At 35.7% G+C, this 25,495-nt stretch overlaps 1 protein-coding gene across 2 annotated transcripts in view; it reads left to right on the top strand.

Moving 5' to 3' along the window:
• Positions 1-25,495, top strand: part of FAM185A (family with sequence similarity 185 member A) — a 74,679-nt gene that overhangs the window by 28,186 nt on the left and 20,998 nt on the right. The window contains exons 5-7 of one of the 2 annotated variants that reach the window (XM_082846926.1): positions 6,069-6,110; positions 21,377-21,472; positions 25,350-25,484. In XM_082846926.1, coding sequence (XP_082703052.1) covers positions 6,069-6,110; positions 21,377-21,472; positions 25,350-25,484 — 273 coding nt within the window. The remainder of the gene's footprint in view (positions 1-6,068; positions 6,111-21,376; positions 21,473-25,349; positions 25,485-25,495) is intronic. The other variant, XM_082846927.1, reaches the window with a different exon arrangement.

Here is a 25,495-nt window from a genome sequence, read left to right as displayed (position 1 = left end):
AGGTAGGTTTTATCATCTAAATATTTCTTCAATCTATCCCAGTTTTTTCTTTCAAACTTCTACTGTTCTTTTGGTTTTTTAAAAATTTATTTATTTACTGATTATTTTTGGCTGCGTTCGGTCTTCGTTGCTGTGCGCGGGCTTTCTCTAGTTGTGACGAGCAGGGGCTACACTTCATTGTGGTGCGTGGGCTTCTTATTGCTGTGGCTTCTCTTGTTGCGGAGCACGGTCTCTAGGCGCGTGGGCTTCAGTAGTTGCAGCACGTGGGCTCAGTAGTTGTGGCTCATGGGCTCTAGAGCTCAGACTCAGTAGTTGTGGCGCACAGGCTTAGTTGCTCCGCGGCATGTGGGATCTTCCCAGACCAGAGATCGAACCCGTGTCCCCTGCATTGGCAGGTGGATTCTCAACCACTGCACCACCAGGGAAGTCCCCAAACTTCTACTATTCTAATTCATATTCTTGTCATCTCTTGCCTCAACTCTAACAGTAAGTTTGCTTCCAGTCTTGCCTTCTTCAAATTCATCCTCTTCACTATAGCTATGGTTGGTTATTAGAAAGGCACATTGAACATGGCATTCTCTTACCCAAACCCTTTTCTATTGCCTCAGTGACTTAGCTAACTTACTAATTCCTTTTTCTGACCTTATGCTTTGTCTTCTAGAATTACACAGTGTCTTACTTCTTCCTGTGTATATTCTTACTTGTTCTTTACTTCTGAGTTTTTGATCAGAGCCCTTGATCATATTTATCAATTATAGTCTTCCTAAAATGATTTTCCTGGCTTTCTTTATCTCATTGACTTTTAGTAATCTTTTAGTACTCAGCTAAAGCAGCCTTCCCCCATCTCTGGCCTTCCATTGACCCATAAATTCTTGCCTTATTAAAGAGCAAAGGTCGTGTTTTATTTATCTCTGTGTTCTTACCATTTAGCCCTGTGGCTTGCAAATAAAAAATCTCTCTCTTCCTGCTCCTGCAGCCCTCCCCCTAAAAAAGAAGCACAAAAAGGATTTAACTTTTAAGGATATTTGCTTTCTCTGTTTGGATTATGAAAGTATATGTGCTGTTTTTAACCATAATTACATTTATTTTAGTGAAGAAAAATAAACTGATGTTTATCTTTAAATCGATAGCTTATTTTTCCTCTGACCACACTAGAATGAAGAGTTGCTAGTTAAGAAGAACTATATATTTTCTCAAAAATTGGGGTTTGTGGAAAAGTTTCATAACTTGAAAGAAGAGTCAGCACACATAATTATTACAGGCCATATGGCATCTGCTTTATTGGAAGGAAGGCTTTTGCAAAGATATACTCCTCTCAAATAGTTGATTTGTTTATTTTCAGTGGTTGGAGATGAAATGGGTGAAACCAAAATATAGAAAATTGTGTTAGTGATGCCCATTTGGTTGATTTGTGTACTTTACAATATTCTACCTTATTCCACAAAGTATTGGAGATAAGAGTTCCATGTTGTATATTTTAATGACTTTGGAATATTTCTGTTTAGGGTAGAGGTTTTCTAAATACTTTGATATAAGTGGAGAATATTTTTTTGTTTATTGCTTTAAAAATCCTTTAGTGTTGATAAAAATATTTTGATATATTCTTTATATTTAAAATTAGTTCCATACTTTTCTTGTTCTGTTATGCTTTTACTGTACAGAACTCTAACATTCAAGAGAGAGGTAGTTTGAGACTGTACAGATTCTGCTATAATGTGAACTAGTCCTCATTTTTTAATGGATCTAAAGCTATTTTATGGCTCTAAAACTGTTGTTTTCTTGATCACTTCACTTTCATTACAAGCACTAATGATTAACTTTTTGAGAAAGACCACATTTTCTATTTTCATTTAAAAAGTAAATTTTTACTGCATTCACTGAAGACTAGTATAAGGTAATAAAGCTCCAAAATTTTGTCTTGCGAGTGGGTGACTGAACTTATTACTAGCTAAATGACTGACTGTAGAACCATGTCATAGTTCTTTACTAACAGTTAAAATCACAAATATCAGGGGTCTGCTTTACCTTATTTTTGAAGTATTCATAAGGTGAAAACAGTAAAGAGAATTCTGAGCGTCTCACACTAGCTTAATTTTCCTAAAGATTAGGAAGGAATACAAGATGTTTTTCTTGTATTGTTGCCTATCTTGAAATTCTTCACTGACTCCTTCAGTATAGGATAAAGTCAATAGACTAAGCACTCTATGGTTCTTCTACAGATTTATTTTTACCTATTTTTCGAAACTAATTTTGAACATTTGTTCAAAAAATAATAGTATTTACTATGTACTGGGCAATATACTAAGCTCTCAAAATATAACACTAAATAAGAAAGACTTAATCCCTGTCCTCATAGACTTGCCTAATTGCTCCAGCCTAACTGATGAGCATGATATGAATAATAATCGTTATGCCTTTTTACCTTTGCTTACTTCATTATTTTTTCCACAAAATCCTTTCCCTTCAGCATCAAATTTTACCTACATTTCAAACTTCCACTCTGGTGATATCTCCAATATCACTGTTCTCCCTGTTCATGCCAAGTCATTTTAGTCTGTTTCCTCTGAATGGCTGTGGCAACTAATTCATACTGTTCAGTTACAACATTCACTTATAATTATTAATAAATTCTAATTTTTAACTTCTCATATGTGCATCTCCCCAGATAGCCTATAAGGTTTTGGATGGCCAGTCTGTTCTCTGCAACCCCTGCAAGTGATTTGGGTCCTTCCCACGTGCAAAACGCACTCCCTTCCTTTCAAGGTTCCCAAAGTCTCATCCCATTACATATCTCCTCAGAGTCCACAATCTCTACATCAAAATCAGATCCAGATGTAGATGAGCCTCCTTGGGTATAGTTGCTTAAATATCTCAAATATTGTTCTTCTGAATCTGAAGACCTGTGAACTGAAGAGACAAGTTCTTTAGCCCCCTCAACCCACATACACCACCTACACACTCAGAATACAAGGATGGGATATGCATAGGATAATTTCCATAGACTTTCCTGTCCAAAGAGGAGAAAATAAGGGGCACAAAGGAGTCATTGGTCCATAATGACTTTGAAATTCAGGTGGGCAAATGTTGGAGGTTACTTGATTAGATCTCAAGGCCTTGCAATAATTCTTCAGGGTTCCAGACTTTGTACTCTGAGTCATCCTTCCTTTTTCATGAAATGTAGCATGTGTTTGCAGCTGAGGAGTTTCCTCAGTCTGCTTCCTGCCAGCAGAATTTTGGGGGTTGAATGGTCTCATTTCACTTGGTACTGTCACTGTCCCTCTCAGTTGAAGTTAGCAGTGTGTTTGCTGATACACTTCTCTCAAAAATTTTGTCAGCCTCCTGTGAATCATATTGGGGTTTATTCCATTAGATAAAAGCCACAGCCAAGAATCTTCAAAATATGGACTTCCGCAGAGTTATTAAGATACAGTGCTCTCAAGCTTTCTAGAGGACCTATTGTTTGACTGAGAGGATCTGTGAGATACCCATAATCTGTTTAATGGACGTTTTGTATAACTGATTAATACTGTGAGGTATCACCCTTGAGCCTTCTGGATTCTTAACAAAAGATTTTACAGTCAATCCACCAGTTTTATTTTTAGGCCGTGTTCTGGCCATGCCGTGGATTCAGACTTTGTATAGAAGCCATTCTTACCTTTAGCATCTTTTGCCATCTTGAGAAGCTGAGACTTTTCAAAATCATTCATGTCCTGGTCTTTTTGTTGTTTAACAGTCCTTTCTTTAGTTTAGCTTATCTTTCTTCTCTTGCATTTTACTGAAGCGCCAAGAAAAAATAGGCAGCACCTACCACGCTTTGACTCTGCTTGGCAGTCTCTGTGGCTAGATCATTCAGTTCATTAGGCACATTTCCTACTTTCCACGTTACTGATAGTAACAGTGTTGCAGAGTTTCCAATACTACTTAACAGGGATCTGCCTTCCTCCAGTTTCCAAAAACATTTTCTTCTCTTCCTTTTGAGACTTCATGGGAAGTAGATGCAAAGTCCAGCTTTCTACTAACACACTGTTCAAGCAATTTAGGTTTTCTCTACCATGCTCCTAAAAATCCTTCCAGCCTATGCCTACTGTCAAGTTCCAAAGCTATTCCAATATTTTTAGTTATTGTGGCATCACCCCACTTCCAGCTTTCAAAATCTTTTCTAGTTACCTCTTCCTGCGTAACAAATTTGGCAGCTGAAAACAATGAACATTTATTTTCTTACACTTTGAATGGGTCAGGAATCTGGGTGTCGCTTAACTGGGTCCTCTGCCTCCAGATCTCTCTCGAAGTTGTAATCAAGGTATCAGCTGGGGCCATGGGCTTATTTGAAGGTTCAGCCAAGAGAGAATCTGCTTCCTGGTTCACTCATGGTTGTTGGCAGGATTCAATTTAGATTCTCTTGGCTTGGGGCCTCTTTCAGGTCCTTGCTCTTCGTCCTTTTTCATAGGGCAGTTGACAACATGGCAAGCTGGCTTCCATCAGAGCAAAAGACAGCTGGCAAGACAGAAGCCAGAATCTTTTTGTTACCTAGTCTTGGAAGTAACATCCCATCATTTTTGCCCTTAGTATTCTCTTTGGTAAAAACAAAGCAAATCTCCTACACATGAGTGGAGGAGATTATACAAGGGCATGAATACCGGGAGGCAGGGATCATTGGAAGCCATCTTAGAAGCTGTAAGATCTTTGACTACTACTTGCATGTGAATCTGCATTTACTGGGGTTGAAAATTGGAAGAGTATCTAGAGCACACCAATGAAATAATATTTATTTACTTAACCATTTAACAGGAGGTTCTTCACAACCTTGTAACTTACTGAAACTTGAAAATAGTTTTATAAGCTTAACTTCACACAAGCCCAATTTTTTTTTTTTTTTTTTTTTTTGCGGTATACAGGCCTCACTGCTGCGGCCTCTCCCGCTGCGGAGCACAGGCTCCGGACGCGCAGGCCCAGCGGCCATGGCTCACGGGCCCAGCCGCTCCGTGGCACGTGGGATCCTCCCGGACCGGGGCACGAACCCGTGTCCCCTACATCGGCAGTCGGACTCTCAACCACTGCGCCACCAGGGAAGCCCACACAAGCCCAATTTTATTCATATATTCACATGAAGTATGATGGAATATAAAACTTTTAGAGCACATTTGACTTTGGACAAATGAATCAAGTGCCTTTTTTTTTCTTCTTTTTCCTGGGTACTGATACATGTCAGTATTTACAGGATGCATGAAATGAAGTAAGTGATTTCACTTACTCTAGATTAATTCTGAGATAAGTTATTCCTTTACTTCTTACTGTAGTTTTGGAATTATGGTAGAAGAGATAATATTGCCTACACTTTCAGTGCAGTAAATATAGGTAGTATGACTCTAGGAGTAATTATACATGCAAACACATATGAAGAAAAATCCTACTGTTTTTGGTATTGGAGGAAGGGGCTGGGAAGAATGGTTGTAATATCCTATACGTATCCTGGAAAATATATTTTCGTTGAAAGGTGGAAATATTTTAAGATTTTTTTCTTTGTTGGTCGTATTTCAGTGTTTTCATTATTCCTGCCTCAAAACTTTTAAACTCTTGGCACAGAAACCACTTTAATCTGACAGACATGCCAAACTGGCCTGAAAAATAATAGTAATTACTTTTTTCCATGGATTATTTTAGTGTTATTTGGTTCAAAACTTGGCTTTGTGTGGTCTGATAAATATTGTGATGTTTAGATTGAAAATGAGTATTGAGCACATTTAAGTAATTTTTTCATTTTAGGGTTATAGAAGAATCATTATTTTTCTTCCATGTTTCCCGGAAAGTATGGGGGTTTGTTTTTTAGTTATGCTATAAAAGATTAAGGTGGGGTGAAGGAAGAGAATTTGTATACTTGCCTAAATCTGTTTATTTTCGAGTTGCAACTGAATCTCTCACTAGGTTTGTGATCTGAGAAAAATTGCCAACAATAATAACAATGTTATTAAATAATGTTGTGGGTATCTAACCATGTTTTAGGATACCATTAACACAGTTCCTTTTTAGATTATCCCTAATGTATAAAGTTGTCTTTTTCTCTTTTACAGGTAATATAACATTACAAAGCAAGATGGGTAACATCACAGTAGGTATGTGCTAAGCGGTTGGTAAATTTTGTGTGCTTTTTAAAATAGCTATATTTGTGATATTTAATTAGAGTAAATAAAGTCTACAGTTTAGCTGATGAGCCTATAGGATCCAAATATCCCTATTAGGATTCTGCCTAGTCAAATATAGGCAGACCCAGTATAGGAATATGTGAAATTATTTCTGCAAGTTCATTGGTTCATCATCCTATAAATACTGTATAATTATAGGTTTGGTATCAGTCAGAATACTGTTAGAATTCTGATTTCACCACTTTCTACACATGGGCAAATTACCTAACTTCTCTGTACCTCAGCTTACACATCTGAAAAAAATAGAAATAACAGTAAGTACCTATCGTATGGGGTTCTTGTAAGGATTAAGTGAGGTATATAAAGTACTTTAGCACAGTGTCTGACATATGCTTAAATACTCAATAAATAATAGCCATTTAAATTATAGTAATTGTTCTAATCCTAGGCCAGAACTAATAGTGGCTAGTGGTACTTTAGACCTAATCACCACATGTGATGCTGTGCCTGTGGGAGCAAAAGTTCACATTTCCAGATTGTTTGTTTGTTTGTTTTTGGCTGCGTTGGTTCTTCGTTGCTGCACATGGGCTTTCTCTAGCTGCGGTGAGCGGGGGCTACTCTTCGTTGCGGTGGTGCGGGCTTCTCATTGCGGTGGCTTCTCTTGTTGCGCAGCACGGGCTCTAGCACGGGCTTTAGGTGCACTGGCTTCAGTAGTTGTGGTTCGCGGGCTCTAGAGCGCAGGCTCAGTTTGTGTTGCATGGGCATAGTTGCTCTGCGGCATGTGGGATCTTCCTGGACCAGGGATCGAACCCATGTCCCCCACACTGGCAGGCGGATTGTTAACCACTGCGCCACCGGGGAAGTCTCTTCCAGATAGTTTAGACAGAGCTTTTCTCTAACCCAAATAGCACCTGCTTGCCTGTTGGGTGAAGGAACACTGTGAGCTCTAAGAGTGGTGGTTGTTTTGTAGGCCTTAGAGGGTGGGGATTTGGGGATGGGAAACGCCCTCTTTATTGAGCAGCTGTGGCTTATTGCCAGTGTGAATGCCAGGCCTCCTGGTTTTGTCCTTTTTGACATTTGAAATTTGATTTTTCTTTGTGCTGACTGAAATAGTGAATATACCCAACAGTCCTTTTCACTATCATTCCTTCTGGATTCTCTGGCTTAGAGTGCACATCCTTTTTTAAGTTTTCTAGACATTATAACTTTTATGTTTCGTGAGGGATAAATAGAAGATAAAGGCTTCCTAAGTGATGATTATAAATCATTTTAACTAAAACATGACAGGATATACCTGTTTTCCAGTGAGAAAGCAAAATTCACTGCTGACTCTTCAGGCCATTTCATCAGAGGGTACATCTGGGGATAGTAAGGGAAGTTTCTAGAGTGAAAAAAAGGTACACTAGTGAGAAGCTGAGCTAGCTGAGGAGAGAAAGTCCTAGACACGGGTGGAGTTTGTAGCAGTAGGGAAGGAGGAAAAAGAAGGGGAATATTCCAAATTGGGAGGCATAAGAAGTTTCATTACCCACTAGCAGGCCCTTTAGGCAGATGTGAATTTGAGGAATACTTAAAATCTAATATAATACGATAATGCTAGTATTATTGTTGGATGGAACTGTGGGAACGTAAAGGGAAAACCATTCTCTCTAAAACTGGAAATAAATGGGTTATTTATCCATACTGAAAAAGAATAGTAATAGCAAGGATGAAATGATCAGTAATTTACATCTTTGAAGATGGTTTTGCAGTCTGTATAATTGATTAACATTATGAATTCCCTATAAACTTTCCCCTTTTCCCACTATTAAGTATTAGAGAGATTTTAAGACAAAGTGTTTTATTTTTCTTAAATAAATCTCTGTTCATTCAGAGAAAATTACCTGAGCTCAGTGTTAAGAAGTATAACTGACCACAATTATAGAAGTATTTAATGAGCCTTTATAATTTTCTTCAGTGAAACATAAATGGCATCTGTGGCTTTAGGTTGCTCTTAAAAATTCCAAATAAGTGAAGGTAAATAAAGGTTGAATTTCTAATTTTGTAAACGTCATTGATAAATTTTGAGTCCTATTTTGGAAGAATCTTTTAAAATAAGAGAAAAAGTATGCATTTATTAAGTTATCATGATCTGTGATAGTGTGGAAAAGCATGGACTTTAGAAGACTGTGAATTTTGGTCCTACCACATGTTAGCTGTGTGGCTTTGAAAAAATTACTAAATCTGAATTTGCATTTTTATACACGGTTACCACCCATATAGCCCAAGGTTTTTGAGAATTTGCATTTTTATACACGGTTACCACCCATATAGCCCAAGGTTTTTGAGAAATTAAATAATGTAAAGCACAGCCCAATTCATGGTAGTCATTCAATGTTTAACCTTAATAATAAGGGAAGTGTTCATTTCTTAAATTCCTTTAATTCTTTGAATATCTCTATTAAGACTTTGGAAGAAAGTATAAACTATGTCACTGTTTATATTGATCTTAAGATTGTGTTAGCATTTGAAGACAACCCTGAATATGGCAATAACTAGTCGACATATATTTACTGAGTGCCTGCTTTATAATAGGAACTCGTTTAGGTACTGAGGAATATGTTGGTCAACAAGATGTCTTTATGCTCACCTTCGGGCTGAGAAAAAAAAACAGTCGGTATGTAAATAACAAAAGATAATTTCACATAGTACAATGAATAAATAAGAGAGGGTAATGGGATAGAGAGAGGGGAAAAGAAAGCTACTTAGTTTAGCAATCGGGGAGGGTCTGGAGCAGAGATATTTGAATTAAGCCCAGAGTAATGGGAAAGAGGCATGTAAAATTCTGGATGCACAGCTGCCCAGATAGAGGACAGCCAGTGCAAGCCCTTAAAATGGAATTAGTTTATAATTTTTGAGATATAGAAGGGAGACTTCTGGAGAAAATGGTGTGAGGTGAGGTAAGTGAGAGCTCTAGATCACAGGGCCTTGTAGATGTGGTAGGAGTTGGGACTTTATTCCAACTACAACAGGGTGGTAGCAGGGTGTATTTAAATACAATTTGTATTTAAAGAGAACAACCTAGTTGTTGTATCAGAGGGGTGCCAACGTGGAAGCAGGTGACTAGAAAGCTTAGTTTGTTTATCCATTCTCCTGTTGGTGGCTACCTGAGCTGTTTCTAGTTTTTGGCAATTGTAAATAAAGCTGCTATGAACATTCTTAGACAAGTTATTTTATGGATATGGAGATTTTATATATATATATATATAATTGACCCTTGAACAGTGCAGGTGTTGTTTCAACCCTCCCTGCAGTCAAAAATCCACATATAACTTTGCAGTTGGCCCTCTGCATCTGTGATTCTCCATCTACGGATTCAGCCCACCTTAGATTGTGTAGTACTGTAGTATGTATTTAGTGAAAGAAATCATGTATAAGTGGACCTGTGCAGTTCAATCCCATGTTGTGTGTATGTATTTATTTTACATGTATGTATATATGTATTATATGTACGTATATGTATGTATATATATTTATTTTATTTATATGTGTATATATAATATATATGTGTGTATATATCACACATACACACACATATATATATATATATATATATATGTATTTTTTTTTCCTTCTTAATACCTAGGAATAGAATTGCTGGTTTGAGGGAGTTCCCTGGTGGTCCAGTGGTTAGGACTCCACGCTTTCACTGTTGAGGGCCTGCGTTCAGTCCCTGGTCGGGGAACTAAGATCCTGCAAGCCACACGGCGTGGCCAAATAAATAAATGAAGGGGGCAGGTGAGGGGGTGACAATAAAATATGGATTAAATTCTAAAATACCAAGTAAAATAATTTTTAAAAAAGAGAATTGCTGGTTTGAGTAGGTATGTTTATGTTTAGTTTTATGATGAACTACCAGACTTTTCCCAAAGTTCCATTTTACATTTTCTTCTACAGTGTATGAGAATTCTAGTTGCTCCATATCCTTACCAACATATATTATTGTCAGTCTTTTTGTTTTTACCCATTCTGGCATGTGGATAGTAGTATATCTCTGGTATTAATTTACATTTCCCTAATGGCTAATGGTGTTCAGCACTTTTTTTTTTTTGAAGTATAGTTGATTTACAATGTTGTGTTTCTGGTGTACAGCAAAGTGATTCAATTATACATATATATTTTTTCATATTCTTTTTTCATTAGAGGTTATTACAAGATAATGAATATAGTTCCCCGTGCTATATAGTTCATCTATTTTATGTATAGTAGTTTGTATCTGCTCATTCCAAACTCCTAATTTATCCCTCCCCCCTGTTTCCCCCTTGGTAATCTTAAGTCTGTGAGTCTGCTTTGTAAATAAGTTCACTTGTATCATATTTTAGTTTCTACATAAAGTGATATCATATGTTGTCTTTCTCTGACTGTTTTGCCGAAAGCCTGCTTTCGGTTTTAAGGTTCATTGGATTCGCTGCCAAAATAACCACTTGTCTCACACAAAGTTTTAATCAATTCTTTAATGAGAGGTGATTTAACTTAATTTTAATATAAAATCATTAGAAGGAGAAGAATAAGAATATCAGAAAAACGTTACAGGGTATTTACATCACCGAACTGGGCCAACACCTACTTCCAGATCCAGACAGCAGCTGGGAAGTCCCAAGTAACAGCAATCTGGAGCCCCAGTTGGGAAGGGTCCTGGGTGGTACGTGCATCACACAGGTGAGACTTCAGATTGGAGTTCTGGGGGCTTCTGTTTATAATTAAAGGCAGCAAACTATTAGCAGTTTTTGCTCAAAAATTCAGCTCTGGTTCAGTTGTAACAATGCTGTTAATTTCATCATGTGAGTCACAAGATTTTCCAGACCCCAGGGGACTGGCCAGGTCCCCAGGGCTCAAGAAATTCCAAGACCCATTCCCTTTCTTATCGTAAGTGCTGCTTGACTTGCTAGCAGCAGTTGTTAGGTGTGCAAGCAGGCATGCAGTCCAGGCCAGGGTCACAGGTCGATCAGAGGCCTGCTTCTGCCTCTGAAGCCTGAAGAAGACCATTTTACTAGTTTTCCCAACACTGACTTACTTCCCTTAGTATGATAATCTCTAGGTCCATCCTTCAGCACTTTTTCATGTGCATATTGGTCATTAGTGTATCTTTTGTGAAGTTTTGTTCAGATCTTTTGCCCATTTATTTTTTCCATTGGGTTATTTCTTTTTATTATTGAATTGTAGGAGTTCTTTATATATCCTAGGAACAAGTCCGTTGCCAGATATTGTTTTTCTGTATTTTCTCTCAGTCTTTGGCTTGCCTGATTATTTTCTTAACAGTGTTTTTTGATGAGAAGATTTCCATTTTGATGAAGTCTAATTTACCAGTTATTTTTATGGTTATTGCTTTTTGTGTCCTTAGAAATCTTTGTCTGCCTTCAATCATGAAGCTGTTATCCTTTGTTTCTTTTAACAGCTTTAAAATTGTTGCTTTTACCTTTGATCCATCTCTGATTTTCGTATTTGTTGTGAGTTAGGAATCAAGATTCATTTTTTCCCATATGAATACCTAGTTTTACATCACCATTTGTTGAAAAAACTTCCTTTCTCCAATGGATTACTTCCACATCTTTGTCTGAAATCAAATGACTGTATAAGTATGGATCTATTTCTGTTCTGTCTCTCCTGTTTCATTGATCTATTTGCCAGTTCTTAGGCTAGTACCACACTGTCTTGATTATTGTAGCTTTATAACAGTAAGTCTCTTTGGGATTAGCAGATGCAAACTAGTATATATAGGATGGATAAACAACAAGGTCCTACTGTATAGTACAGAGAATTATATTCAGTAACCTGTGATAAGCCATAATGGAAAAGAACATGAAAAAGAATATATATATGTATAACTGAGTCACTTGACAGCAGAAATTAACACAACATTGTAAATCAACTGTACTTCAGTAAAATAAAAAAAAATAGTAAGTCTCTAAAATAGGTAGTTTTCCAAATTTGTTCTTCTTCGTTTTTTAAATTTATTTTATTTATTTACTTTTGGCTGCGTTGGGTCTTCACTGCTGTCTACGGGCTTTCTCTAGTTGCGATGAGCGGGGGCTACTCTTTCTTGCAGTGAGTGGGCTTCTTATTGCAGTGGCTTCTCTTGCTGTGGAGCACAGGCTCTAGGTGCACGGGCTTCAGTAGTTGTGGCTCGTGGGCTCTAGAGCATTGGCTCATTAGTTGTGGTGCACAGGCTTAGTTGCTCCATGGCATGTGGGATCTTCCCGGACCAGGGATCGAACCCATGTGCCCTGCATTGACAGACAGATTCTTAACCACTGTGTCACCAGGGAAGTCCCTGTTCTTCTTTAAAAGTGTTTTGAAAAAAAAAAAGAAAAAAAAAAGTGTTTTGAATTTGATTTTCTATATAAAATTTAAGATTAGCTAGTCAATTTTTTACCAAAAATTTTTTACCAATTTTTTACCAAAAATCCAGTTGCAATTATATTTGGAATCAGTTTGGAGAGAGGAGACACTCACAAAAATTGAGTCTTTCAATTCATGAACATAGTGTAATTCTTCATTTATATATATCTTTAATTTCTGTCATCTTGTTTTGTAGTTTTCAGTGTAGAGGTCTGACACATCTTTTGTTAAATTTATTTGTTTTTGACCCTATTATAAATGGAATTTTAGAAAATTTCTTTTTCTAATGGTCTGCTGCTGGTATATACAAAATACAATTGATTTTTATACATGTACCATATATCTTGTGACCTTGCTAAATTTATTTATTTGTCCTAATAGCGTATTTTTTAGAATCCAGAATTCTTTTCTATGTAGGCAGTCACTCCATTTGCAAATTAATACAGTTTTACCTCTTTCTTTCCAATCTGTATTCCTTTTTTTTTCTTTTGCCTTATTAGGCTGGCTAGGTTCTTCAGTACGATATTGAATAGTAGTGGTGAAAGTAGGATTCCTTACTCTTGTTCCAATCCTAGTATACAATATTAGAGGGAGTGCATTCATTATTTTACCTTTTAGGTATGATGTTAGCTATACAGGCTTTTTCTAGATGTTCTTTACCAGACTGAGGAAATTCTTTTTTATTATTAGTTTTCTGAAAGTTTTTTTCTTTTCTTTGATCATGAATGGTTGTTGAATTTTGTCAAATGCATTTTCTGTATTTATTGAAATGATTGCATGTTTTATTCTTTTTTTACTCTATTAATATGATCAACTACATTGATTTTTGCATGTTAACCAACCTTGGGTTCCTGGGATAAACCGTACCTAATCATGATTTATTATCCTTTTTATACATTGTTGGGTTTGGGTTGCTAATATTTTGTCAAGGATTTTTGCATTCATGTTTATGATGAATGTTGATCTGTAATTTTTTATTTTGTAAAATCTCTGTAGGTTTTGCTATTAGGATTATGCTGTCCTGATAAAATGAAGTTGAATAGATTCCCTCCTTTCTCTTTTCTAACTTTATGTAAGATTGGTATAATTTCTTCCTTAAATATTAGATAGAATTCACCAGTGAAACCTTCCTTGCAAATAGGAATGTTGTTGATAATGAATTAAATTTTGTTAATAGATATTCTGTTATTCTATTTCTGTTTTATCTGGTATTACATTTTGGTAAGTGGTATTTTGAAGGGGTTTGTCTATTTCATTAAATTGTCAAATTTGTTCACATAATGTTCATAGTATTCCCTTTACTCATTTTTATGCCTATAGGATCTATACTGATAACCCCTGTTTCATTCCTGATATTGATATTTATATTCTCTTTTTCCTGATTAATGAGGCTAGACTTTATCAATTTTGTTGATCTTTTCAAAGAACCAACTTTTTACTTTGTTAATTTCTCTGTTGTTTGTTTTCTAATTTATTGATTTTTGCTTTTTATTTTGTTCTTCCTTTTATTTACCTTGAATTTCCTTTGCTCTTCTCTAGCTTCTTCAGGTAAAATGTTAGGTCATTGATTTTAGACTTTGTTAATATTAGTTTTTAAATGATAAGTTCTTTTAAGCAGTGTGTCCCCCAAATTTTGGAATGTTGCATTTTTCATTATTATTCATTTTAAAAGATTTTAAATTTTGCTTGTGATTTCATCTTTGGTCTGTAAAAGTCTCTTGTTTAATTTTCATGTATTTAAGATTTTTCTAGATCTCTTGTTTTTATTGATTTCTAATTAAATTTCATTCTGGTTAGAGAACATACTCTGTGTGATTTCAGTTGTCTTACATTTATTATGATTTATTTTATCATCTGGCCTGTGGTTCTAGCCTAGTGCTACATGCCCTAAAAATGATGTGTAATGCAATGATTTTGTTGTTGTTGTTCTAGTTGTGTCAGTTGCTGAGAGAAGGGGTTAAAGTTTTCAACTAATTCTGTCAGCTTTACGTTTGGCTTTTGAATCTCTGTTATTTAGGTACATACGTATTCATGATTGTTATGTCTTCCTGGTGAATTAAACCTTTTGTCATTATAAAATGTCTTTCTTTATCTTAGGTAATATTCGTTGTCTTGAATCTACTTTGTCTAATCATAATAAAGGCACTCTTTCCTTCTTATGCTTAATGTTAATAATAATAAAGGCACTCTTGCCACCTTATGCTAAATGTTAGCGTGGTGTATCTTTTTCTGTTCATTAACTCTCAATCGGTCTTTATGCTTAAAAAAGGATCTTTTATACATAGCATATGGTTGGAACTTGCTTTTTTTAAATTCATTTTTTAGAATTCTGTCTTTTTTTAAAATTTTTTTAAATTAATTTATTTTTGGCTGAGTTGGGTCTTCGTTGCTGTGTGCGGGCTTTCTCCAGTTGCGGTGAGCTGGGGCTACTCTTTGATGCGGTGTACAGGCTTCTCACTGTGGTGGCTTCTCTTGTTGCGGAGCATGGGCTCTAGGCATGCAGGCTTTAGTAGTTGTGGTTCGCGGGCTCAGTAGTTGTGGCTCGTGGGCTCTAGAGCGCAGGCTCAGTAGTTGCGGCGCACAGGCTTAGTTGCTCTGCAGCATGTGGGATCTTCCTAGACCAGGGATCGAACTCATGTTCCATGCATTGGCAGGTGGATTCTTAACCACTGTGCCACCAGGGAAGTCCCTAGAATTCTCTGTCTTTTAATTGGAGTGTGTAGTCTGTTAGCATTTAATATGATTATTGTTATGGTTGGGTATTGGTCTACCATTTTGTTATTTATTTTATTTTGTCCCTTCTATTTTTGTTTCTTTCTTCCTCCCTTTTTTTGACTTCTTTTGCATTAATTGGATATTTTTCAGAATTCCATTTTAATTTTCCTTTTGACTTTTTAGCTATACCTTTTTGCATTTTTTATTGGAGTTTCCAGTGATTTCAATATAGAAATTTAACTTTTCTCAGTCTATTTAGAATTAATATTATGCCACTTCATATAAAATGCACAAGACTTGCAACCAGATAGATCCATTTACCTGTTCTTGTTCTTTATAGTATAGGCTATCTTATATCTACATATATTATAGATCCCTTAATATTGATTCATTGATAAGACTTTTGCTTTATATTGTTATATGTATTTTAAAGAACTTAAAAGAGAGGAAAGTAATATTTTATATTTATCTAGATATTTACCATTTCCAGTGCTCTTTATTCTTCCTGAAAATATGATTTTACAAGTGGTATCATTTCCTTAGCATTTCTTATAGTCAATCCAAGTCTGCTGGCAATAAATTCTCTTAGTTTTCTCTCATCAAAAATGTCTTAATTTTGGGGCTTCCCTGGTGGCGCAGTGATAGTCTGCCTGCCAATGCAGGGGACGCGGGTTCGTGCCCCGGTCCGGGAAGATCCCACATGCTGCGGAGCGGCTGGGCCTGTGAGCCATGGCTTCTGAGCCTGCGCATCCGGAGCCTGTGCTCCGCAACAGGAGAGGCCACAACAGTGAGAGGCCCACATACAGCAAAAAAAAAAAAAAAAAAAGTTTTCATTTTGCCTTCTTTTTGGAAGAATATTATCATTAGGTATATAATTCTGGGTTGATTGATTTTTTTTTCTGTATGAATAAAATATAAACCAAAGGACTTCTCTGGTGGCACAGTGGTTGGGAGTCTGCCTGCCGATGCAGGGGACACAGGTTTGTGCCCCGGTCTGGGAGGATCCCACATGCTGCAGAGCGGCTGGGCCCGTGAGCCATGGCCACTGAGCCTGTGCGTCCGGAGCCTGTGCTCCGCAACGGGAGAGGCCACAACAGTGAGAGGCCCGCGTACCGCAAAAAAAAAAAGATATATATATATATATATATATATAAAAACCAGAATAAAAGACAGGTAACAAACTAGAAAGATATCTGATACATATATATAAAATCTCCATCCATATGTACGTACAACAAATGAGAAGAAAAGGAACAATCAGTGGGATGGGAACATGGATAAACATGAACAAGCAGTTCACAGAAAAATAGTCCATATACATGTACAATGTTGTTCCACCTTACTGCTAATCCAAAACATCTAAATATAAACAGTCATGATTTAAAACATTGATAATATCCATCGTTGAGAAAGTTACGGTGAAACAGAGATTCCTATCAGTTGTTAGTTCAAGTATGAATTGATCAACCATTTTGTAGGTCAGTTTGGAAACATATATCAGAATTGGAAGTATCTACATTTGCTTTGCTCTAGCACTTCCTCTTTTAGAACTTTATCTCAAGGAAAAATCTGGTAAGGATATAAAGATATATGCATGAGGGCATTTATCTCTTTGTTTATGATAGCAAAAGAGAGTATACATTTTAAGTTGTTCCCAGTAAGAGAATAATTATAGTGTGGTACATTCATAAAGTGAATATTACTCAGCCTTTAATAATAACAATAACCTAACTCTATAGTATACAATATAGAAAGATATTCCTGACATTTTATTAAATGAATAAAAAAGAGTAAAACATTGTACTATCATTTCAAAATATTATGTATATTTTCATATCAAGCATTAATTCAGAAAAAGAAGAGAGGAAAAGAGAATGGGAGAGGAAGTGAGAGAGGAGCACAGCAGAAATCATCCAACATTTATATAGAAATCAAAGCTGTTTAGATTCTGTGATAGGTTTCTTCCTTTGAATATATCTGGACCTAAGTCACTGATTTGTGGGAATACATCCCATTTCTGCTGACAACTGGGTCAGGAGATGCCATACAATTTTTCAAGAACCCATTCGAGCTCTTTCATAAGTCAAAAAACATTGCTAAATTTTTTGTTTAATAATAGCATACTGCTTAAGAGGTTAAACAAATAAACAGAAAGTTGACATAATATTTAAGCAAGTCAGCAAAGTCCTAGTTATCTACTTGGTGATGTGCTATTTCTCACTTTAGTAAATTGGATGGAAGCAACTCTATTACCCCTAGAAAACAGTAAGCAATCAGGGTCAATGATAAGCTTGAACTACCTTAAGACAACAACTTTTTTCATTTCTATAAGCAAGAATTGTATACCTATCTGTGTACATTACTGAAGCCTTAGAAAAAAGGGCTGGTTTCATTCGTAAATCTCTTTGTCTTAAATAGAATCAAATTTTACATTTTGGTTTTTTTTGGGGAAAAACTCAAAACAAAATGTTTTGCTCTAGGAGCAGCAGATTTTATCTATAGAAGGCCAGATAGTAAAGTTTTTAAACTTTGTGAGCCACATGGTCTATCTGTACTATGGACCTCTCTCACTTTAACATGAAAGCAGCCATTGACAATATAGGAACAAATAGTTGTGTCTGTGTTACAATAATACTTTATTAAGAAAAACAAGAGGGGGCTCTAATTTGGCGACCCTGCTGTAGAGTCTAAAAACTATTGTTGTTATGAATCTGGAGAAATTTGGGGTTTGATGCCTTAATCCCAAAGATGACAAGTGGGTAATGTTTATTTGAAATTTCTTGATTGATTGGTTTGTGTTTTCCTTAGAGTAAAAGATCTGCTGGAGAAAGTTGAAGGCACCTCTGCAAATCATGACACCCTAATTAAAGTCAATTGAGTAACTTGGATTTTGAGAAATTGAGATCAGTAGGAGCAAAACAATTACAAAGAAACAAAAAGTGATTTAGGTACCTGAGAGGGAAATTTGTTAGATTAGCAGAGGCTTCAAAATACTGGAATGGATATAGAGAAAAGGCCATATAATAGTATCAAATTGGAATACTATGAGACTAGAGGTGATTTAGGTATTATACGATCTGATTTCAGGAAAATGGATTGTGTCATCTCCATGATTCCTTTAAGAAGAATATGTGTAATTATGGTTCTTTAATTCTAGTTTAGATAATATAATTGATTAGCTTCTTAGGTGATCTCATCAGTCACTTGGATTTTGTAAATACATTCTAACCTACATCCCTGTTCTTCCTAATTTCCATAATACATATAGAGGTCTCTTAGAAGCTGAAGTGCTATAAAAATTTTGATTATGTATATCAAAACCCTGATTTTACCTAGACTCATATTTTTAAAAATAATGTCTTCTTCTGGAATACCTGGTCATCTTCCATTTAAAAAAAGTCAACAGGAGAAAGCAGAGCTTGATAGTAGATAATGGTGGAATAGAAGTTGCTCACCCGGCTTTACTTTCCCTGCCCTATGTTGCCTCTTTTGGAAGGCACTGCCAAAAGCTGTATACTGGTAATTATATCTTTTAAAAAAGAATATCTTCATAGGTTTTTTGGGGAAACCAAAAAACCTTTTTGTGGGGAGCAGTAGGGGTTGCCTTGTGTGTCTCTCATAAGCCCAGCCTCCTATATGCTATCTCCCTAACATAGAATACCTAAGCAGGACATTAATTTAGAAAACTTTCCTTGAGGTGACCTTAAAATTCTGCCTTTGCAAATCCTTTACATCCTATATATAAAATTCATTCCTTGTTCTTGCAATTAGTGTAGCTTTGGAAGTGTAGGAATCAAGTTGCAGAAATCAAGAGATATCTTTTGTGTTGCTGTTCCTTAGTTATCTACATGTTGACGCTTGAGGTGAAATTATAAAAATGCAGAAGAATTTTCTGAACATGCTTGAACAATTTCAAGAGAATTCTCCCTTTATCTGAAGGAAAATAGAAAAGTTTGGAATTTTAGCATTTTGAGCTTAGCTGTTATTCTTTGCTTAATAGCAGAGTATATATCACAAATATCTATTTATTTGGTTATATATAGTTTTAGCTGGTAGTTGACATCAGTTTTTCTCTTTTGTCTGTGTAATTTTCCAGGAAAACTCAGTGGTCTCTGTCAGATGAACAAAATCTTTGTCCAAAATTGTGGTGATAGAAAACTCTCTGTGGGAGTTTATTCCAGTCACTGTCTGGACTAATAATTTTCTGTTTACTTCTTAATCTCTAATGCATATTTCCCTTAAGTCTTCCTCCAAGAGCTATAATAGAATTTTTCTGTTTTGTGAGTCTCTGAAAAATGAAATTCTGTGAATGAAGCCTTAATTTGACTCTTGATAATTAATTTTTCTTTCCAATCATTTGTATTATAGAATACAAAAGAAAATTAGTATTTGTCTTGCTACATAGCTTTTAAAATACCACGTTTGCTTTCTCTTTTGAAAACACAACTTGAGTTTTAATTTTTTTGACAGCCTCCAGTGGATGGTCCATGATTAGAGCTCAAGACCGATAACATGAGGATGTAATTAATTAGTGGCTTAGGATATAATTATTTAGGTGTTGTTTATGGGCCATGATTAGAACTCAAGACCGATAACATGAGGATGTAATTAATTAGTGGCTTAGGATATAATTATTTAGGTGTTGTTTATGTCCCATGTGAAGGGGAAAAGAAATAAAAAGTATTGTTTATGAACCATATAAAAATCTTGTGGGTTTTTTCCCCCTAGAGAAAGCAAGAAATTAAACTGTTGTTTCAAATATTTTACTTTGTTCAATTTGGGATAATAGACACTTTGTAGTTCACATTATTTTACCGTAATATATATTTACTTGACTTATTTAGGATGTAGTAAGAGATTTTTAAAGGAGTTTCTCTTGGTGCCTGAGAAGAGAAATATTCATCCTTGTCCAGCTGTTCTGTCATTTATATCCAGTGACTTAACTTCCCAGCTTCAGTGTTCAGTTTTGACACTTAAAAATTAAATACACTGGATCTGATAAATGGCATTTTGATTATAGGTTAGAGATAAATTATCTTGAAGTCAAATTTGAACAGTTTCTTCGCAAGTTTTTGTCTTTGTTTACAGTCATTTAACATTTATTGTAAAGAAGAATGTTGGCTCCTTTGTGAGTGTACAAATGTTTTTTGCTTCACATTTTGCAAAAAGTACAATGTAATTTTTGGCATTATTTTCACCATACTCCCTACTTGGTTTCTACTTTGAAGTAATAAAACCTCCTGATAAAATATGCTTTTTAAGAGATCTCTCTAAAAAAATATGCTTTGCTCTTTTCAGGGCAATCAGATAGAATATTGAACTGAAAGTTCTGTTGCTGTGGGAGAGGAGGAAAAAGGAGAAGCTACCTAGCACTGACTCTTCAACATAATTCTCTTGTTTATCTGACTGTCAGCTTTCCCTGGAACTTGAAATGTTGGCTGATTGAAAACTGGGTTCATTGTTGACCTAGGGAAATTTGAGTGTCAAATCAGGACCACCTTAATTGTAATTTTCTTCCCCTGACTTAAAGATAATCTGTTCAATTCCAGAAACTTGAAATATTTAGATATTAACAAGCTTCACCCACTTTTCAGGTCATTCCTTCCCTCCCCCCCATCTCTGTCCCTCTAAGAAATGCAACAAAACGTTATCTAGAGTAATCTTTCACTATTAGCCGCACTTTTTAGTACTAGCAAATTTGCTAAAAGGAGAAAATATAAGAGTTTTGAGTTTTGTTAACTTCGCTACTACTTATATGTGACTGTACGTGAAATAGAGTTCTTTAGTAAATATTGAAAGTTGATAATAAACTAAATGTATCAATGGTGCTTAATGGTCTTGGCTGTCATTGCTTGTGTACTGTCCTTCCTACACATTAGGTTTTAGAGTAAATATGTTTAGAGTTAAGTTTTGGAGATTACTACAAGCATAGGGATTTTCTTATTAGTTATCCAGCTGTAGATTTCTAGATTGCTGATTCTGTTTTCATTTTAAAGCAAAAGATGGTATAGTTATAAGGAAAATACAAAACCTTGCAGGACTCTTAGCTTCTTATCCTAACGCTGAAGTAGAGCCTTTTAATTCAAGTTTATAATTTCAGTTACTCAAATAAGACGATTATGCTTATGGTTCTTCCTTCCTCCTAGATTCGTCTTCTGGATGTCTAAGTGCCTCGACTTATCAGGGTGCCATAGATGTTTATGTCAGCCAACTGGGAAAAGTGGAATTGAAATCCCATAAAGGTTAGCCAAGTAGAATGTTTTATTTTGACATATGGTGTAAGGAAGGTTTTATGTAACATTCAGGAAACAGATGGTCAAATTATCTTATCTACACTGACATAGAGATTTCAATAAAATTTTTCTCTGTTCGAACCCGATTTAAAGACTGGAATACTAGCCCTCTAGACCAGTGATCTTTGAAACTTTTGGAACAGATGGCCATGAAGACTATCTTTCCTTTTGTAATACAAACAAAAATGTTGTAATTTATTGACTGTTATTGTGGAATTTTCTAGTGTTAGTGTTTGGGTTTTTTCAGTTTAGTTTTATGTCGGAAATAGAATATTCTTTGGAGGGAAAGTGCTCTCATACATTCTTTTGGAAGCTTTCCTGCTAACTTGTAAGAGGACCTTCTCAGGCCATTACTCTAGAGTAATACTTTTAAAAGTGTGATCTTGCAATAAAGGTATCACCAAAAGGTCTCTAAAGTGATTATTGACTTGGTCTCTTGTAGTATCAGGCTTATGATGTGTCTCTTTCTGTAATCTTATTTCTAATACAAATAGCTTATTCTAAGAGTCCAAGTCTTTCATTAATAATTATACACTTTTTAATCGTCTGAAGGCTGAATATACGTCTTTGTGTGCGTGCATGCACATAGATGTACACGTGCATGCTGGCAAGTGACTTGGGTACTTGGAGTAGCTTGGCTATAGTGGCTTAAGTGACCTGGGTTCAGAAAGTTAAGAACCATAGCTCTGTATAAAAAATGTTTTAGAGAAAGTCTGGAAGCTCTTGCATATGGGCCAGAACAAGGCTATGTGTATAACAGGGAAAAAACCTCCACAGAGACCAGTTGTTCCTGCTGTTAGTAATTTCTTTGCCATGTTGGCAAAGTTTAAATACTTTAAACCTTAAAGTTTAAATTTTAAATACTTTAAAATTTAAAGTTTTAACACTTTTTAATAGCTTTTTGCCCAGTGAGGCTCTCTTGTCAATGTCAAAATAAAACTACAAACACAGACGTCTGAAACTGAAGTTATTGCTGAGACACAGGTATTTTTTGATTTCTCAAGATCATATATTTTTTTCCTTTTAAATAGGATAATATTATGTTCTCACTAAATTTCTAAGAGCTTCAATAATACTATTCAGGGTATTTTGTAAATGTCAAAAAAGGTCATATAAATGCTTTCTTGTATTATGAAGACCCAAGGAGAAAAAACATTACCACATTTAATGTAACTAGTAACAGAGTAAAAACAAAGTTTTGAATAGCAGCTCTTACATGAAAACTGTTTCCTGTTTTGTATGGATGGGCAAAAAAGTAAAACAAAAAGCATTGCTAATCTTCATCCACTTTAATTATTTTTAACTATTATTTGGATTGTTGTTCCAGTAACTTATTGAAATAGCATATGATGTTGCAAGACTTGATTGGGATTACAATTTTGTGTTTTCTCCTATTGGGACTATGATACTGGCAGGAGCTTAAAGATAACTGGAAACAAAGATTTCTGTCTTAATTCAGGTCTCTAATTCTCACTACACTTGGGAACAGTAACTTTCTGGAGTGATGGAAAGTTATTCAGGATTCTACTGCTTAATAGTAAAGACATCTGGAATCCTTTCCAACTCTGCCACTGTCTTGCTGTGGGGTTTAAGAGCCAGCTACTTGAGTCTCTTAGGCTGTCCTTTCAGCTCCTATGGCCATTTTGCCAAGTGAAAAAGAATGTCACGATGCTTGTTTCCTCTCTTCCTATGAAACTTAACATAGTGACCTTATTCATTCATTCAGAAAGGCTGTGTTATGGCTTGAGAGTCAGAACTGCATCTGAGTACTGACTTTTCCACTTAAAAATTGTCCTTGATAAAGCCACTAATCTTAATATATAGTATCCCTTCAATTAATGATGCTGTTGTTAGTATTAGTTCCTTTTTAATTTTTTAAAAATGGTATTGATGTCAATAACCATGAAGCAGTTTTTGAAGTGAAAAGAGGTTGAAGACATACAGGAGCTCTCCTTTCTAAAGAAGATAGTCTTAGAGATGGGACATTTGGGAAAGCTTTCAAGTCATGAGAATTCTTCATTCATAAATAGGAATGGAGTTTTAATAGTGATAGTTTTTGCTTTTTAAGGAAGTGGAGAGAGATGGGGATAGAACTATCTGCATTGCTTAACATTTTTAAAACTCTGACAGGGCTTCCCTGGTGGCGCAGTGGTTGAGAGTCCGCCTGCCGGTGCAGGGGACACGGGTTCGTGCCCCGGTCCGGGAGGATCCCGCGTGCCGCGGAGCGGCTGGGCCCGTGGGCCATGGCCGCTGGGCCTGCGCGTCCGGAGCCTGTGCTCTGCGGCGGGAGGGGCCCCAGCAGCGAGGGGCCTGCGTACCGCAAAAAAAAAAAAAAAAAAAAAAAAACTCTGACAGATTTAAGATCCCTTATTTAAGAACAGAAAAGAAAGATGTTCATAAAATTATCACATTTGATGTATGTAGAGGTAATGTCCTAGAAAAAGTTTTTAAAATCTGTTATTTTCTACTTTTTAAAGTATGTTTGGTAGAAAAAACATGTATCTTCTATTCCTCCTGACATTTTCCAGGTTTGTTTTTGTTTTGTATTTTCCTAAAGCTCTCATATCTGTTTTTATGGGCAACTCCTGTTAGTAGTTTACATTTAAACCCTGAAAAGCAATTTATTTTTTAAATAAGATAAACCAATTGTATTTATGTGCTTTGTTCCCCCCTTTTTGAGTAGTAAATATGAAACTTCATCATTCTTAACCCCAGATTTCCAGCTCCCATTAGAAAGGCTGAGAAGATGTGGAATTATTTACTGAAACTTCAGCTGATGTTAACCAAACTAGAAAGCACACAAAGACCCATAAATAAATGCCTTCTAAAAGGAATCTTTACAACATTCACAATGGATGTCATCCTGACCATCTTTGTCCACAGAGTTGGGGTTACTGTTTTATGGGAAAGGCCTCTCTTATTTATTTGATATATGAGAAATAGAGAAAGAAAAACTCTTGAAACAGGAGTGTACTGGTGAGTTTGCACTGCAAACCACATAATTGTTTTGAAAAATGATTCCTTCCTAACAGAGTACTTTTTCTTATTTCATCCTTTAGAAGTTGAATTATTGTAAGGTTGTAGCTGAAATAAAGTTGAGTGTCTTGCTTCGGGTACCCAAAAAGTCTGTAATCCATTAAAAAGAAATGTTAGTCAGTTGAAATTTAAATATTTCCATTTTAAATTTTTGTTATTGCCCTCTCCACACCCCCAACCAAACAAGGTACCACTGAAAGCACAAGAGCTCAGGGTTCTGGTTGTATTATAATGATCAGTGAGGTTACAAGTCCTGTAATACAATGAGGTAGCAGTGTATGAAACACGACAATGGTTAAGAGCATAGGTTTGTTGTCATTGAAATGGATCTTGATTCCAGCAGTAGCTGTAGTGGAAACTTGAGCAAGTTCTTATCTGTAAAATCGGAATTATAATAATACCTCATAAAGTTGAGAGAGAAATTAAAAGATAATATAACGAAGGTGTTTGGCTCTTAGTAAATGCTCAATTAATGGTAAATTCTCTCTATAAGCTGCATGTGTATTAAACTCTTCACTTTTCTGGTATTGGATGAGCTGACAAGGGCTATTGGCAAAAAGAGAAATAGTAGTTCATGATGTCCTAATGACTCATATTCTTGACAGAAGATACTGTGAATGCCTTGGGAATACCTGGGAGTAAGGAAAAGGTACAGCTATTTAAATAAAATAAGCTGATGAGTAAAGACAGTGTATCAGGAGCAATGCTACCTGTTCAATCATTTTTTATAATAGGCTCTAGTACTTTTTATTTCTTTGCATTAATAAGCTCTCCTTTAAATTTGTCACAGGATCTGTTCTTGTCAAGGTTGCATCTTCTCTTCAAGCTTATTTACAGTTATCAGGGAAAGAGATTGATGTGAACTCAGAAGTCCATGTTGAAGAAATGGATGAAGCTCATAAAGATGACGGTATAATAATTACTGGTAAGGAGGCT

The sequence above is a fragment of the Leucopleurus acutus genome (genome assembly GCF_964270905.1).
Source record: "Leucopleurus acutus genome assembly, chromosome: 9".
Lineage (NCBI taxonomy): Eukaryota > Metazoa > Chordata > Mammalia > Artiodactyla > Delphinidae > Leucopleurus > Leucopleurus acutus.
The sequence above is the reverse complement of the archived record's forward strand: the minus strand, read 5'-3'. Positions and strand labels throughout refer to the sequence as shown.